At 39.7% G+C, this 13,841-nt stretch overlaps 3 protein-coding genes across 3 annotated transcripts in view; 1 reads left to right on the top strand and 2 right to left on the bottom strand.

Annotated features, from left to right (window-relative positions):
* Positions 1-3,608, bottom strand: part of LOC144037466 (rho GTPase-activating protein 4-like) — a 17,417-nt gene extending 13,809 nt beyond the window's left edge. The window contains exons 1-4 of the mRNA XM_077548994.1: positions 3,473-3,608; positions 1,560-1,649; positions 1,183-1,354; positions 1-86 (exon numbers count right to left, since the gene is read on the bottom strand). The exon at positions 1-86 is cut by the window's left edge and continues 77 nt beyond it. Of these exons, the coding sequence (XP_077405120.1) occupies positions 1-86; positions 1,183-1,354; positions 1,560-1,626 (325 nt within the window). The 5' untranslated portion in view covers positions 1,627-1,649; positions 3,473-3,608. The remainder of the gene's footprint in view (positions 87-1,182; positions 1,355-1,559; positions 1,650-3,472) is intronic.
* Positions 3,609-4,818: 1,210 nt separating this feature from the next.
* On the bottom strand, positions 4,819-9,934 carry naa10 (N-alpha-acetyltransferase 10, NatA catalytic subuni). The gene is made up of 8 exons (XM_077550103.1): positions 9,757-9,934; positions 9,332-9,430; positions 9,209-9,267; positions 9,081-9,126; positions 7,671-7,786; positions 7,557-7,601; positions 7,130-7,214; positions 4,819-5,237 (listed from the first exon to the last, which is right to left on the bottom strand). The coding sequence occupies exons 1-8, from the start codon at positions 9,775-9,777 to the stop codon at positions 5,070-5,072; spliced, it is 639 nt and encodes a 212-aa protein (XP_077406229.1). The 5' UTR covers positions 9,778-9,934; the 3' UTR covers positions 4,819-5,069.
* Positions 9,935-10,485: 551 nt separating this feature from the next.
* On the top strand, positions 10,486-13,707 carry ssr4 (signal sequence receptor, delta). The gene is made up of 6 exons (XM_077551048.1): positions 10,486-10,679; positions 11,144-11,262; positions 11,439-11,513; positions 11,753-11,842; positions 11,923-11,988; positions 13,382-13,707. The coding sequence occupies exons 1-6, from the start codon at positions 10,628-10,630 to the stop codon at positions 13,484-13,486; spliced, it is 507 nt and encodes a 168-aa protein (XP_077407174.1). The 5' UTR covers positions 10,486-10,627; the 3' UTR covers positions 13,487-13,707.
* Positions 13,708-13,841: the final 134 nt, after the last annotated feature.

The raw sequence follows: 13,841 nt of genomic DNA, 5'->3' as shown, positions 1-13,841 counted from the left end.
ACTGGGTGTGGTCTTTACTCTCCTGACGCGTGTGAGACAGCAAGGCCAACCACATCTGGGCCACAGAATGGCTGCTCGCTTCTTTCCTGTTACCGATAAACCATGAAAAACATTACTACGACATCCTTGATTTATTTAAAGGTTTTTAATTAACAATCGGCTCCTGGATACGTAGGACCAAAACTGCCAAAATTAAAAATAAATAAATGACTAAATTAATTGATTAATAAAAGTGAAAATAAAAACATATATAAAACTATAATTCAAAATGTAAATATAAATGGCAATAAAACTATATATATATATAAATAAATAAATGTAAAAATACATACAAAAATAAAAATTTGAATTAAAAAAATAAATGTGGAAAAAATACACAAATAAATATATAGATAGAATTATACATCAAAAAATAATTAAAAACACTCTGCTCTGACATTTCTTTATTTCATGCTGCAGACACTCTGTCAGCGCAAAAATGTTATTCAAATGAGGGGGCGGTCCCAAGTGTGTCTCGGGTTTGCCGGCATGCATGGAGAGCTCCAGCCATGGATGATAATCTTGTCCACTGTCGCCACAACTACTCAAGTTTTGGTGACAGTGGACAAGATCGTCGTCCCTGGCTGGAGCTCTCCATGCAAGCCGGCGAGACTTCCTTGTTCGCCAAACCCGCTCACTTGACCATTGAAAGGCACGCTTAGGACCACCCCCTCATTTGAATAACATTTTCATGCTGAAGCATGAAATAAATAAATGTGAGAGCAGAGTGTTTTTATTTATTGATTGATATTTAATTCTATTTATAGATTTATTTTTACATTTCCACATTTATTTTTTAAATTTATTGTTATTTTTTGAAGCTCGTTTTATTTTTTTATTTTTTACTTTTAATTATTTATTTCTCTTTATAGGTATTTTTTGTATTTAATTTTTGAATAATATTTTTTATATTCAGTATATTTTTTTCACTTTATTTATTTTGGCAGTTTTGGTCTTGCATGCACCTCACAGGTCTGAGGTTCAAGGTTTAAAAATGGGCACCGGCCTTCCTGTGTACAGTTTGCTCAAGTGGCTTTTTCCTCTCAGAGTCCAAAAACAGTGAAGATTTTAAATAGTCCATAGGTGCGAACGTGAGAGGGACTGCGCCCTGATATTGAGTGACAAAAGAGGCGCAGACGCTACCTCTTGGTCCTGTTGCTGAACCTCTCGGCCAGTTTGTCGAGGGATCGCGAGTACTCGCTCTCGATCTCGCTTCGCCGCCGCAGGTAGTCAGCAAAGTCGTGCAGATGTTGGCTCTTCTGCTCCAGCTGCACGTCCATCACTTTCAGTTGGTCCATCAGCTGACAGCGAACCTCTAACAACAGTTAACCCAAAAACATTTTTTTTTTTAAATGCTTTCATCTTTTCCACATGCTTTTGCTTTATTATACACATTTAAACATATTAAAACACAAAAGTATCCCTGTTCCCACTCTCTCGCTGTCAATTTAGTAATACGGGACTGACTCACTGTACTGTCAATGCCAAGCTAAAAAAAGAGAAAACGATTTGTGTTTTACCCTTAATTTGTGTGTCATAGTCCACCACAACAACTTTGTCCTTCCTGAGCTTCACATGGGAAGCCATAGTCGCCCCAAGCTGGTGGATTTCTGTGGAACAGAGAGAGCAATTAAATCTTTGATTTTTCAAAAATAAAAGTGAAATAATTAATCTAATAACAAAAATTCTTATTGGTCCCAAAATGTGCCAGTGATGTATGGTGACAGGCAGAACAATTGCAAAGCTCTTCCACTAGATGGCAGAAGGTCTAATTAATATTTGTATCATCATCATTCATACAACAGAAATAATACTTTTGCGTTCCACCAAATAAGCCCACGTGGCAAATTGAGTAAATCAGGTTGTGAGAAAATTTAGACCAGATCATCAGCATATTCATTTTAGGGGGAAACACTATACAAGACACTTAAAGCTCTTAAATGTTTTTTGTTTTTCCACTTCGGATTCTGTCTCTATAATAATGTATTTTCTGTTCTTCTGTGATGGCCAATCCAAATAATGTAAGTCACTAAACTCTCGGCCCAGGTAGCGTGTACCCCTGCATGGCGTGCTGCAACACAACAAAACTGCTACTATATTTCTTGTTCTACTTCTAATAAGAAATAAAAATAACAACGTCAATCCGGTCATCATAGCTTCTTTTATTTTGAAAACATTTATACAGCTTTAACCTTGAGCTTAATTAGGACCCATGAGGAAACAGTAGAGCCTTTTGTAGGAACAAAAAAGCTAACAAATATATAAAGTGATAACAGGAGCATTGATCGTGAAAATGTCCAGCCTGGTCAAGAATGGAACATGCTGGAAGCAGCCCGCAGGCCACTGCCAACATTAAGAAAGTCGTTCAAAGCATGACAGGATGTGGATAACATCTTCACTGTCACTAGACGTTCAAAAGTGACATCTCAGTTACCGTTTTTTTTTTCTTACTCAAGTGATTGTGTTAAAAAGGGGAAGACTGTCGTTTTCTTGCATGACCAACACACACAAAGGCACTTCCCCATTTTGAAAAGTCACAAATGACTCTTCAACATTCTCTTCTGCTGAAATGTCGTGATGGCTCTTCCGTCGGAAACTTCAATTCACACATAGCAGCCTGCCACAAATAAGTGCTACACACAAAACCTAAACCACAACAACAATATGAAACCAGGCAGCCTGCTTTTTGTCCCTTTTTTCCCCCCAACCTCAACCAACTTCTCCTAGCATCTTATGCGAACTCTACTTTCTTGTATCGTTTCTCTTTTGCACCAAGTTCAAGGCAGGGGTGTTTCTAGACCCTCTGGACCCCCTCACACAAGAGGGACCATAGAAGCTGCCACTCCACCCCAAACAAAAACTAAAATGATATACTGTATAAGTACATTTATATTTCTAAGTCTATAAATCTACTTAGATTAAACAAGCTAGTTGGTAGGAAGCTCCCAGGGAGTTTCTCCAGTGTCGACGCGTCATTGCACGGGAGAATTTCTAGTTGTGTCGTTGATATAGATCAATATCAGCAGTCTGTCGGGCCCCTACTAACCTGCAACAGCCCCCCCGGGTGAGGGAATCCAGGACACGTTATCGTTTCATTGTCATTGATATAAACTGTCTTCAACCGCGTGTTGCCTGACCTTGTTTAGCGCAACGTTTTCGCGTTTATTTATTTGAAATAAGACACTTTAGAATGCTTTCATTTAAAAACACAGTATCGGCGACTTTTACGCTGTATCAACTTGTCGCCTTCAACTCCTGAAGAAGCCTTTGGCAGCCACGTGACGCCTAAAGCCAAACATTCACTGTCTGACTCACCGACTGGTGGTGATAAACCAGAAGACGGCAAAACTAGCAAGCCCAACTGTCTAAAGTCAAAGATCAGCACCTGGAATTATGGCACGTTCTTTTCAAGCGTGTGTGTTCTGCGCCCTACCTGATGAGGAGCAGGTTTGACTTGTCTCTTGTATTGTGTTGTGAGACTGAGAGTGCAGCAGGCGGCTGAGTGTAACGCCACTTAACTCTCACCTCCCCCTCGCACATTGGACACGGACACATGTGGGTGGGGTGGAACTCATTTCTCTCTCTCTCTCTCTCTTTCTCTCACAAACACACCCTGCTTTCTCTTTAGTCATAATCACGTCACGTGCGCATTTGGTAAGCGTCTTGGGTGCCAGGCTGCGGAAAGCGTTTTTTTTGTTGTTGTCATTTTTCCCCCCTTACCTGAGGTTAACTTGAAAAACACACTTATAGATTCACAAATACTTTGATTAATGGTCATCGGTGAAAGCAGCTGCTAAGTTTTTGGATAGCAGGTACGCTAAAGTAGGGGCCAATATACTTAGGTAGTAATCCTTTCACATGCCACCAGAGGGAGCCAACGAGACTGACTGCTCTAAATGAGTGCAACAAATATGAATGGCGTCTTGAGCCATGGCATGAATGTAACATATCTATGCATTCATAAAATATTTACAAAAATATAGTGTAAAACGCTTGCACCTAATACATATTTCTATTTTTCATTAGGACAGATTTTAAATGATTCCACATGCAGTTAAAAGAAAAGTAGATCACTCTTATCGTTAGAAGGCGATTGTCATAAAATAATGGTAATGAAGTGCAATCGAATGCGTGAAGTCATGATGGCACTTGATGACGACTGATGTTTACTATGGTTACAATCCCCTCAGGGTGTCTCGTAATGCGGTTTATAAATAATACATGAAATGCTGCTTTCTTGACCTCACAATGCACAACGCCATGAGCAAGATATAATGCTTTACATTCCATTTCCGGCGGCCCGAATCAAACTTTGTGAACATTCTCTGTCATGAACTTCTCACTCACACACTTCCTTCCTCTAAACTGGATTATGTTGCATAATCTGGGGGGGGACACACACAATTAAAAAAAAAAAAAAAAGTATGTGATTTGGGGAAGTTCTTAAATACTTTTTCTATGATTCTTTGGCTTTATTTGGTGAAAACGAGCAAATACTGGAGTATTAAAGGAGATGTGTAGCTAGCTGTCTTAATAACATATCTTCAGCCGCGTGTTTTCATCAAAACGCCCCAAGGATCAAGAGTTGCTGACATTAATGATAACATTGTCTGTTTTCAGGGTGGATCTCGTCTTGTACGTCGGAACACGCCAGATGCTACAAGATGGCACCAAAATGTTGAAGTGAGGAGCTTCGCGTCATCCATCAGCATTATTACTAATCGCCCAGTTTTCAGTATTTATTGATTTGTGTTAAGAACTGGCCAACACAGTCAGGTCTTCATTTGCCAATATGTTTATTCAAATGATTCATTACGCTATTGAACTTTATCCTAATTAGCATCCGTGTATTGCTTGGGCAGACCAGAGTGTACAGCAAAACAAAAGAAAACAAACGTGTCAAAGTTCAACATCCCGTCCCGATTGTGAGCTCATTGTCATCTCAGGGAGATTAAAAAAAAAAAAAAAAAAGATAAGAATTTGTTTTCCTCTTTTCTTTCCTTTAAAAAACCAACAACAGTCCATGAGCGTCATTGAGAATCGGAGGAGGAATCTTTGACGTCGGTGCTCTCGGTGGCCTCGCTGACTTCGCTCAGCTCTTTGCTCTCTCCGCCGCTGTCGCGTTCATTTTCTCTGTCCGGGTCGCCGGAACCCGACGGCGCCTCCAGGCCCGGCAGGCGTGGGCCAGGCTTTCTCAGCTAAGGGATGCCGCCGTCACATACAAACATCACACCGCAATTAGATTCGACATGTGCGCATCCCACCATGACGCTTGCCACTGTCGATTTTTAAGACATCATGGTGTGTTTTTTTGTTTTTTAAGTATACAAACGTTATACGTTAGCTTTTTGAGTAGAGCTGCAATGATAAATCAATGATCAAATTAATCCATGAATGAATAACGTTAGCAATTAATCTTAATGAATCAATATTATTATATATATTATAATAATTATATAAAATAACGATGAACAATGAGTTCATTAAGAGGCCTTGTTTAAATTGTCCAAATCCTTGGAATTTCAGCCTCAAGAGTAAATATTCTAAGATTTGTTTAGTCCTCCATGAAAGCAGACTGATTATCCCCCCCCCCCCCTAAATAATACATTTGTAAACTTCTGGGGTCCATTTCACAAAGCAGGTTTAATGGGAACCCTGAGTCAATAAAGCCTAAAATGTGGGGAAACTGCGTTTTCCTTTTTCAGAAAGGGAGGTAACAGAAACCAGAGAAAAAGAGGCAACTCTAGCCTGTTTCATAAAAAGAGGTATTTTAAGCTCTCGGTCCGTTAGCGTAGTAACATTAGGGGTGGGAATCTTTGAATGTCTCACGATTTGATTCGATTCGATTCAGAATCAATTTTCCATTCAAAATTATTTGATTGACAATGATTTTTGCTTCAATTTATAGATGTTCAAGGAATCGGAATGATCTACTGCAGTCTGACTCGCGAATGCTAATTAGTGCGCTACTCGCGGCACTTTTAATGGCGCCACACTGCAAAAAAACTTTTATTGGAGTAACTTGATCTTGACCCTTTCCTTCTCCTCTCTAATGTGGCTACAACTTAACAGTGTATTAGACTGCGTGGAACCACACTGCCCCTCAGTGGCCAAACCGGGTACAACATGAACAGCACTCCAAATAAAGGCACACGCACACAAAAGGCAAGACAGTATAAAATAATTGAAATAAAATCAATTTGGGGACATTTAAAATGGATTCTGAATCGTACTAAATGAGAATCGCGATTCTTAAGAGAATCGATTTTTGGACACACCCCTACGTAACATGTTCCATGAACCGAACCTGGTCGGTGGCAGGTTTCTCACGATGAACCTCAAGTTCGCATTGCCCTGAGCAGCAACATTGTCCCACGCGCCTCCATCTCTTTTGCAGCTGCTGCGGTGTTACACTTTTTTTTTCTAAAGACATGTTCAAATTTGCCATATGATCGCATTATGATTTCCAGTTAGAGAGGGGTAAAAAAAATAAAAAATAAAAAATAAAAACGCGGATGTGACTTGTCGAATCGGGCTTCATTTTTTTTTTTTTTAGTGTGGTGGTAACTCCAGGTGAAAAGACTCTGCGTTGATCAAACTAGCTCGAATCAGCTGTCCTGGAACGGAAAATGCAGAGTTATTAACCCCATCTGAGGTTATGTCAACTCTCTGTTCAGTCTCAGTGTTCGTTGAACCTGCTTTGTGAAACGGACCCCTGCTGTCGCTTTGAATACATTTTTGCCAATTTTCGGACATGGCCGAACCAGTAACTGCATCAATTTACTTAATTGCTTGTGCATGTTCTGCACGGTCAATTTGAATTAATGGCCTATCTTTGAATAAAAGGATGGAAACTAAACCGGTTTAAAAAAAAATAATCGATTAATTGATTCATGAATCCATCAATGGTTCAGATATCTGATTCATCAATCAATTTAAATTGACAGTGTAGAAATTGCACAAACAAATTAATTGTAATAAATTATTATGCTTCAGTTACTGGTTTGGTCCGTAAGATGTCAGAAAATTTGAAAAAAAAATGTTGATTTTTTTTTTTTTTGTTGCTTAATTACCACTATTCTGTTGGTACCTCATCTGCCATGTGGGCCAGGTCTCTCTTCATGGCGTAGGCATCCTCCCCATCTGCGTAGTACTTGGGCTCTATTTCACTGATTCTGCGCAGGAACAAAAAAAAAAAACGCTCATTTGCGTTCTACTTTCTCCATGAAATCAACGAGCGGACGATGCATTCCATGGCTTGAAGGTGAAAAACATGCAAGTTCATTCCACAAAAGTTGCATTTTGGCAACTTCTTGCTTGCTGAAATACAAATGGGCTCAAACATAGAAGAACTCAAGTAACATTTAGAAATGAAGAAACCTTCAACTTTAACCTAAAAGGTTTAAAAGTCCAGATGGCGAAATTGAACTTTTTGGTGATTTCCATGAGGTGGACGACTGACAATCGTCACAGACCTTCAGCATGCAAGAAGCACTTTTGCGGTTGAAGGGACTTACTGGAACTTGAGCGTGTTGGAGTAGAGATGCAGCGCCGCTCGGTTGCTGCGGTGACGACAACAGAAGAGTTAGAAAAGACGGCAGTTGGGATCCGACGTCTTTCGTGCGCGCTACCTTTTGCGTACGTGAAGCGAGACGTATTTGGCGTTGAAGTTCTCGATCATGGCGCGGCTGGCCTGGTCCATCAGCTTCTGAGCCAGACCCAGACGTCGATGGGAGCGCTTCACCGCCTGAGAGACGTCCAAGGACACTAATTATTATTATTATTACTGACGTGTTCAACTTTCAACTACTTGGAGAGTCGACAAATTATGACCCCAAAGCTAGAAATGTCGTCTTCTTTTTTTTTTTTTTTAAGACTGAATATATGATATAATATGTCATCAATTATTGATGCCAATTTGAATTAGATTAACTCATTCACTGCCATCAACGGCTATAGACATCAAAAATTCATTTGAACTATTTCTTAGTTTCACATTTCCAGAGTATGAAAACCTGGAAAAAATATATTGTACATTTAGAACAGATATAAAATTTGTGATTAATCGTGAGTTAACTATTGAAGTCATGCAATTAATTATAATTAAAAAATGTAATCGCCTAACACACTCAAAAAAAAAAAGATTATTAGGGGCGTCAGGCGATTAAAATTTGTTATCGTAATTGAAAGGCATGACTTCACTAGTTAACTCATGATTAATCAAAATTGTTATATCTGTTCTAAATTTACAATTAAAAAAATCTAGGTTTTCATACTCTTGTTAACAAAAGTGGAAAATGTTTTAAACAAATAGAAATATTTCAAAATAATTTTTGACGTATATAGCCATCAATGGCAGTGAATGAGTTAATCTTGAGTTAACTAGTGAAGTCTTCTGATTAATTACAATTACAAATTTTAATCGCCTGATGCCCCTAATTAAAAAAAAAGAGAGAAAAGATTATTAAAAATTAGGGGCGTCAGACGATTACATTTTTTAATTGTAATTAATCGCATGACTTCAATATTTAACTCACGATTAATCACAATTTTATATCTGTTCTAAATGTACAATAAAAAAAAAAATCTAGGTTTTTATATATATTTCAAATGAATTTTTGACATCTATAGCCGTCAATGGCAGTGGATGAGTTTAGCGCTCAGCCCCAAGTGTCATGCTATAATTTATTGTATGTGTGGTTTGGTGTGTCGCTTGACTTTTGAGTTTAAATCATTCTGTGAGCATGCTCGCAAAAGTTGAGATAAATGGAAATGCCTTCAATCAGTTCTACTCCTCCTGTTTTTTTTGGGTGCTGCAGTGGAAGCTGGTTTGAGATGTGACCGATTTCAGTTACAAGCATGGCCCAAAAAAACAAAAAACAAAAAAAGAATTAACGCTGTGTATCACATCTGTACGTTTATGCCTCTCTGGCATCACGTGAAGTGCCAATTTCTTCCACCCAAATTTTTTGATTTTCACTTGAAGCATACAATATAAATCTAACGGACTTCAAGTGCATTAAGCACTTGCTGAGACATACCAGGGATGTGATGTGTCCATGAGGCACATCATCTGGGTCTTCCTCCCTAAAATGAAAAGAAAAAAAAATCATCCCACTTCCACTAAAGGTTATTCATCTTGGTGACAATATACGTGTACCACACTTACATTTTTGCCAGCACGTAACCCACTATTTTGCCATTTTCATCCTCGGCGATGTATGAGAGCTGAAACGTGGGGAAGAGTGTCAAACATACAAAAAGAAAACATATAGCGACATAATGGGACAACCTGGGGCCAGGACAATCCGTGGTAGAAGTAGTATTTCATTTGGTAGTTTTCTGGCAGACACAACAGGTTACAGTGCTGCATATTCATAAGGTCCTCTGGCTGAAATCAAAGACAAGACAAGACACACAATTTCATTGAAAGTTTCATTCAAACGAGCCGCATTTGAACACACACAGTAAGTATAGACTGTGAGTACTTCTCTGCATAATAAAAGCAAAAAACAAATTCCAATAAATACAAACCTACCGCCTCTTACAGAACATACATAACGTATGCAAACATCCAGATATAATAATGGTCATAATGCTACAGCAGCACGTTTAGTCGGCTAACGCGATGCGGCTCGCTGAGCTAACACACTATGTAAGCGGCACACACGATCTAATATACAAATGAGTGAAGACGCATGATAGCAACATACTTACCCTGGCGTTTCGTATATTCATCTTGTTCGGTTTCCGTGGTGCGTTCACTAGATTATAGCACTCAAACAATTCATAGTAATGACTACACCACGACTTTAATGAGCCGGTCTAGCTAACTTGTCGATAGCGTGGCTAGCAAAGCAAGGAAAGAAAGAGGGTGTGACGTTTTGCCATAATAGCAACAGCCCATTCCGGTGACGATACGAGGACATCATGAATATTCATATTAAAAGCTAAACGAACGATCGGCCTGTCAGATCGTATCGAGGTTTTACAGTCCTGCTTCCAAAAATAATAAGGCTATCAAGACCATAATTTTGTGTTCTCATTTTGGTGTTTTTAATATTTTTTAGTTTAAGACCCCTGGCATTTTTCCCCTTTTCCTTTACTGTTATTGTGAGATTGTTGTGTACTGTGATGATGAATTTTGTTGTTTGCTTAATGTTTGCCATGTTTGGCTTTTGATTTCAATTTGTTAAATAAAACAATTTAAAAAAAAAATAAGATCGTATCGTGGTCGCCTAACAAATACGTCACGCTACAGGATTTTGAACACGTCCGTTTTTGTTTGTTTAATTGAAAACAAATATAATGTGCAAAGCGTTGTGGTTAGCAGTCTATCGAATAAATGAAAATATAAGTGGAGTTGTTTTGTTTTGGTTTTATTCTGCATTGTTTTTGTTACCGTCTGATGACGTGGCCTTTATGCGCTACGTCAGTGCGACGCATGCGCACTGGCGTGGCAGGCGTGCTTTGCTGATGTGGACTAGCGGACTTCCTTTCCTCTACAATCACCGAACAGGCAGCGTTGCAGTAGAAATTTACCAGAGCAACACTTAACCTCAAAACGCGTAAAGCGCCGAAAGCTACAATGATCCGAATAGCTGTTGCATTCCTCGCCCTGCTAGTGGTTGCCTGCTCGGGTAAGATTGACGTTCCCCGCGATAGGGCGACATAGCTTTTCAAATGCTAACTCGCTAATGAGCTACTACTGGAAAAAAGTTTTTCAATGAAAGCCATCTGAGCATTCCATAGTCTTAATGTCCATGTACATAGTGCGCGCCTTGTCCCCTTCTGATAAGATAAATCTGAATACGAGTAGGCAACGAGTGAGGCAAAACTGTCCAGCATTGTCAAACACATGCTATTAGTACTACTAGCGGCATTGTGAATTACACCATTAACATCTAGCGCAGGTGTCAACTAGTGCAGTTTTGACATACAGTAATAGAAAAATAGTTGTTTTACAACTGGCTTGTCTTACAAGTAGTTAGGACAAAGAGTGTACTAGTAGTAGGGTTTGGAATAATCACGTGACATGAACGTATTCACATAAGTATTGTGTGTCAGAATGTAACATCCATCAAAAGTATGTTTCCTGTGACAGGAGAGAGCTGCACAGAGCCAGTCATCACGACGTCATCCTACACCACCTCGGATGCTGTCATCTCCGCAGAGTCTGTGTTTATCGTGGAGCTCAGCTTGGTTTGTGCCAACGGAGCGCAAGTAAGTCCCAAACAAAGCGACGTGCAGACACAGCAGAGACTTTGCCAAGAAACGTAAAGCTGTTGTTAACCATTGACAAAACTACTGCTTACCATTGCTTATGATCCATTCATTGCAATGCTAACCACTAACTATTGGTAGCCACTGGTAACATTAACCATTGTGACCCCTTGCAGAGCGTCACTCTGTATGCTGATGTGAATGGAAGACAATTTCCTGTGACCAGAGGCCAGGATGTTGGCAAGTACCAGGTCAGTTGGATTGCTAATTGATATTCGGATCTGAGCTCGCCTGTGATCAGCGAATTAGCTTACGGTTAGCTTCATGTTGCATTGCAGGCGATGTTAAGCAAGTTACTTCCAAAATGAAATCCTGTCATTAGAATAGCTCTAGGAATAATGCGGTTTTGATTGACAGGAAGTGCTGTACTCCCCATTCTGATTGCTTTGCGTTTCCTTCTCATCTTAACGTGGCTTTGACTTGATGGTAGGTATCCTGGAGTCTTCCTCACAAGCAGGCCAGCTCAGGAACTTACCAGGTCAAATTCTTCGACGAGGAGTCCTACAGCGCACTGCGCAAGGTTAGCACCAGATGCTAAGCTTTGAGTCATTTAGCTTTTTTTTTTTTGGGGGGGGGAATAAGAATTGATGTGTTTTGTAGGCCCAGAGAAACAATGAAGACGTGAACGCCATCCAGCCGCTATTCTCCGTCAACGTGGACCACAGGGTGAGTCTTCTGTCTCTTTTGTTCGCTTAAGCTTCACGTCCAGCATCGCGATTGGAGATCAGCAGTGGGCAAACTTCAAATTTCAGGAAGAACCTCAACAATACTATTACAGGTCAACTAGAATTGATTTTGTGTAAACTTGTGAGTGCATGTTTAACTGTTCAACAGTTCAGTGGTTTTGCACAACTGGCTAACGAATGGTAAAATATATAACAGGTGTTTCTTTGAACCATGGACTAAAAGATTTCCTGGTTCACTTAAAATTGCTATTTAAAGAGTCGTCTTCATAATGCTGTTGGAATTTTGACATCACAAAACCAAGACGACAACTAGCAATTGATCAACAGTACGTCGCCGTCAAACGTGGCCATTGATTGTCACAGAATGTCATCGGCAGGTTGCAACACAGATAATACGTTCTCAATTTGAATCGAACCGAACCGAATCGTTCCACTTTAAAATAAGCAGTCCTTGAATCGTTTCAAACTCCATATTGTATCAAGCTAGTCCTGTGGTCGTCTAAAATTAAAACCAGCTCAGTGTCCTTGTGGTAGCGTGTCCGCCCTGAGACTGGGAGGTTGTGGGTTAAATCCCCGGCCGGGTCATACTAGACTTAAAAAAAAAAGGGTTTTCTAGGGCCCGAACAATATGCATTTTTTGAGACTGATGCCGATTTTTGGCAAAACCCCCCCCCAAAAAAACGGATTACTGATTAATCTGCCGATTATTTAAAAACAAAAATGTAGAATGCGATTGAATCCTATTAAAATAACTTGTTTTTCACAAATTGGGAAGAATTTATGCTTTGACGTAGTGTTAGCTTACCGGTGGGTATGTATTCGCATTTGTGTGTGAATATTCGTTATTTGAAGGAAAAACACGCCCAAAGTCGATGCTAACTTCACTTTCGCATTTGAATGGGATCCTCCATTCACTTTAGCATTAGCGCAAGGCTAGCAATGAAGCATGTTTTGTATTTAAATATACAGTGGATGTAAATCTTATTGCCGTGTGTTTAGTTTTACAGGTAACTCCAATTGGGGTGTCATTAAACAGCTTAGAGGACGCTTCGGGACAACAAATTCACATACGCTACACACTTGCTCGTTGCTAATGCTACACAAGCAAAATGGTGCATTCAGGGTACTTTCACAGCGTCGGAAACTTTGGTTTTCTTCGATTACAGTATAACATTTTAAAGGGAAAACAATCGGTCATTTGGCCTGTTTGAAGGGCAATAACCGATTAGAAATCGGCGGGCCCTTTTTTTTTTTTCATGCCAATTGAAAGACAGTGTATGGATGGACTGCCACAGATTGTCCACCTTTGTTGTAAATTGAAATTAGCGGTGAGCTGACGAATTGTTGTGATGTTTTTGTCATTGTGACTTCAGGGTGTGTGGAGCGGCCCGTGGGTTGCCACCGAGGTGGTGGCGGCCCTCATGGGAATCCTTCTCTACTACGTGGCCTTTAGCGCCAAAAACACCATCCAAGCGTAAACCACATCCACACTTGGATTTTGAAAGACTGAATACCGCTGCAAACATCTGCTTCGGATTCAGACACGGTCAGCAGTCTGTAGGATTTTTGTTTTGTTTTGTTTTTCTATTCAGACTGTGTCTGTATGTGCTCTGATGGACTTTTGCATCAGTTCTTTTCATTCTCAGGCCACCAAAATGACACGTCAAATAAATAAAGGAATTCTTTTGGTCTACAGTAATTCATTTCTTACCTTCAATAGTGCACTTGGATTGGAAGCTATGCGACGTGTGTCTGATTTCATCATGGGATTTTTATTAGGGGTGTCAGAAGATTACATTTTTTAATTGTAATTAATCGCATGACTTCAATAGT

Source organism: Vanacampus margaritifer, chromosome 1 (genome assembly GCF_051991255.1).
Source record: "Vanacampus margaritifer isolate UIUO_Vmar chromosome 1, RoL_Vmar_1.0, whole genome shotgun sequence".
Taxonomy (NCBI): domain Eukaryota; kingdom Metazoa; phylum Chordata; class Actinopteri; order Syngnathiformes; family Syngnathidae; genus Vanacampus; species Vanacampus margaritifer.
Note: the sequence above shows the minus strand (reverse complement) of the source record. Positions and strands in the feature narration are given on the sequence as shown.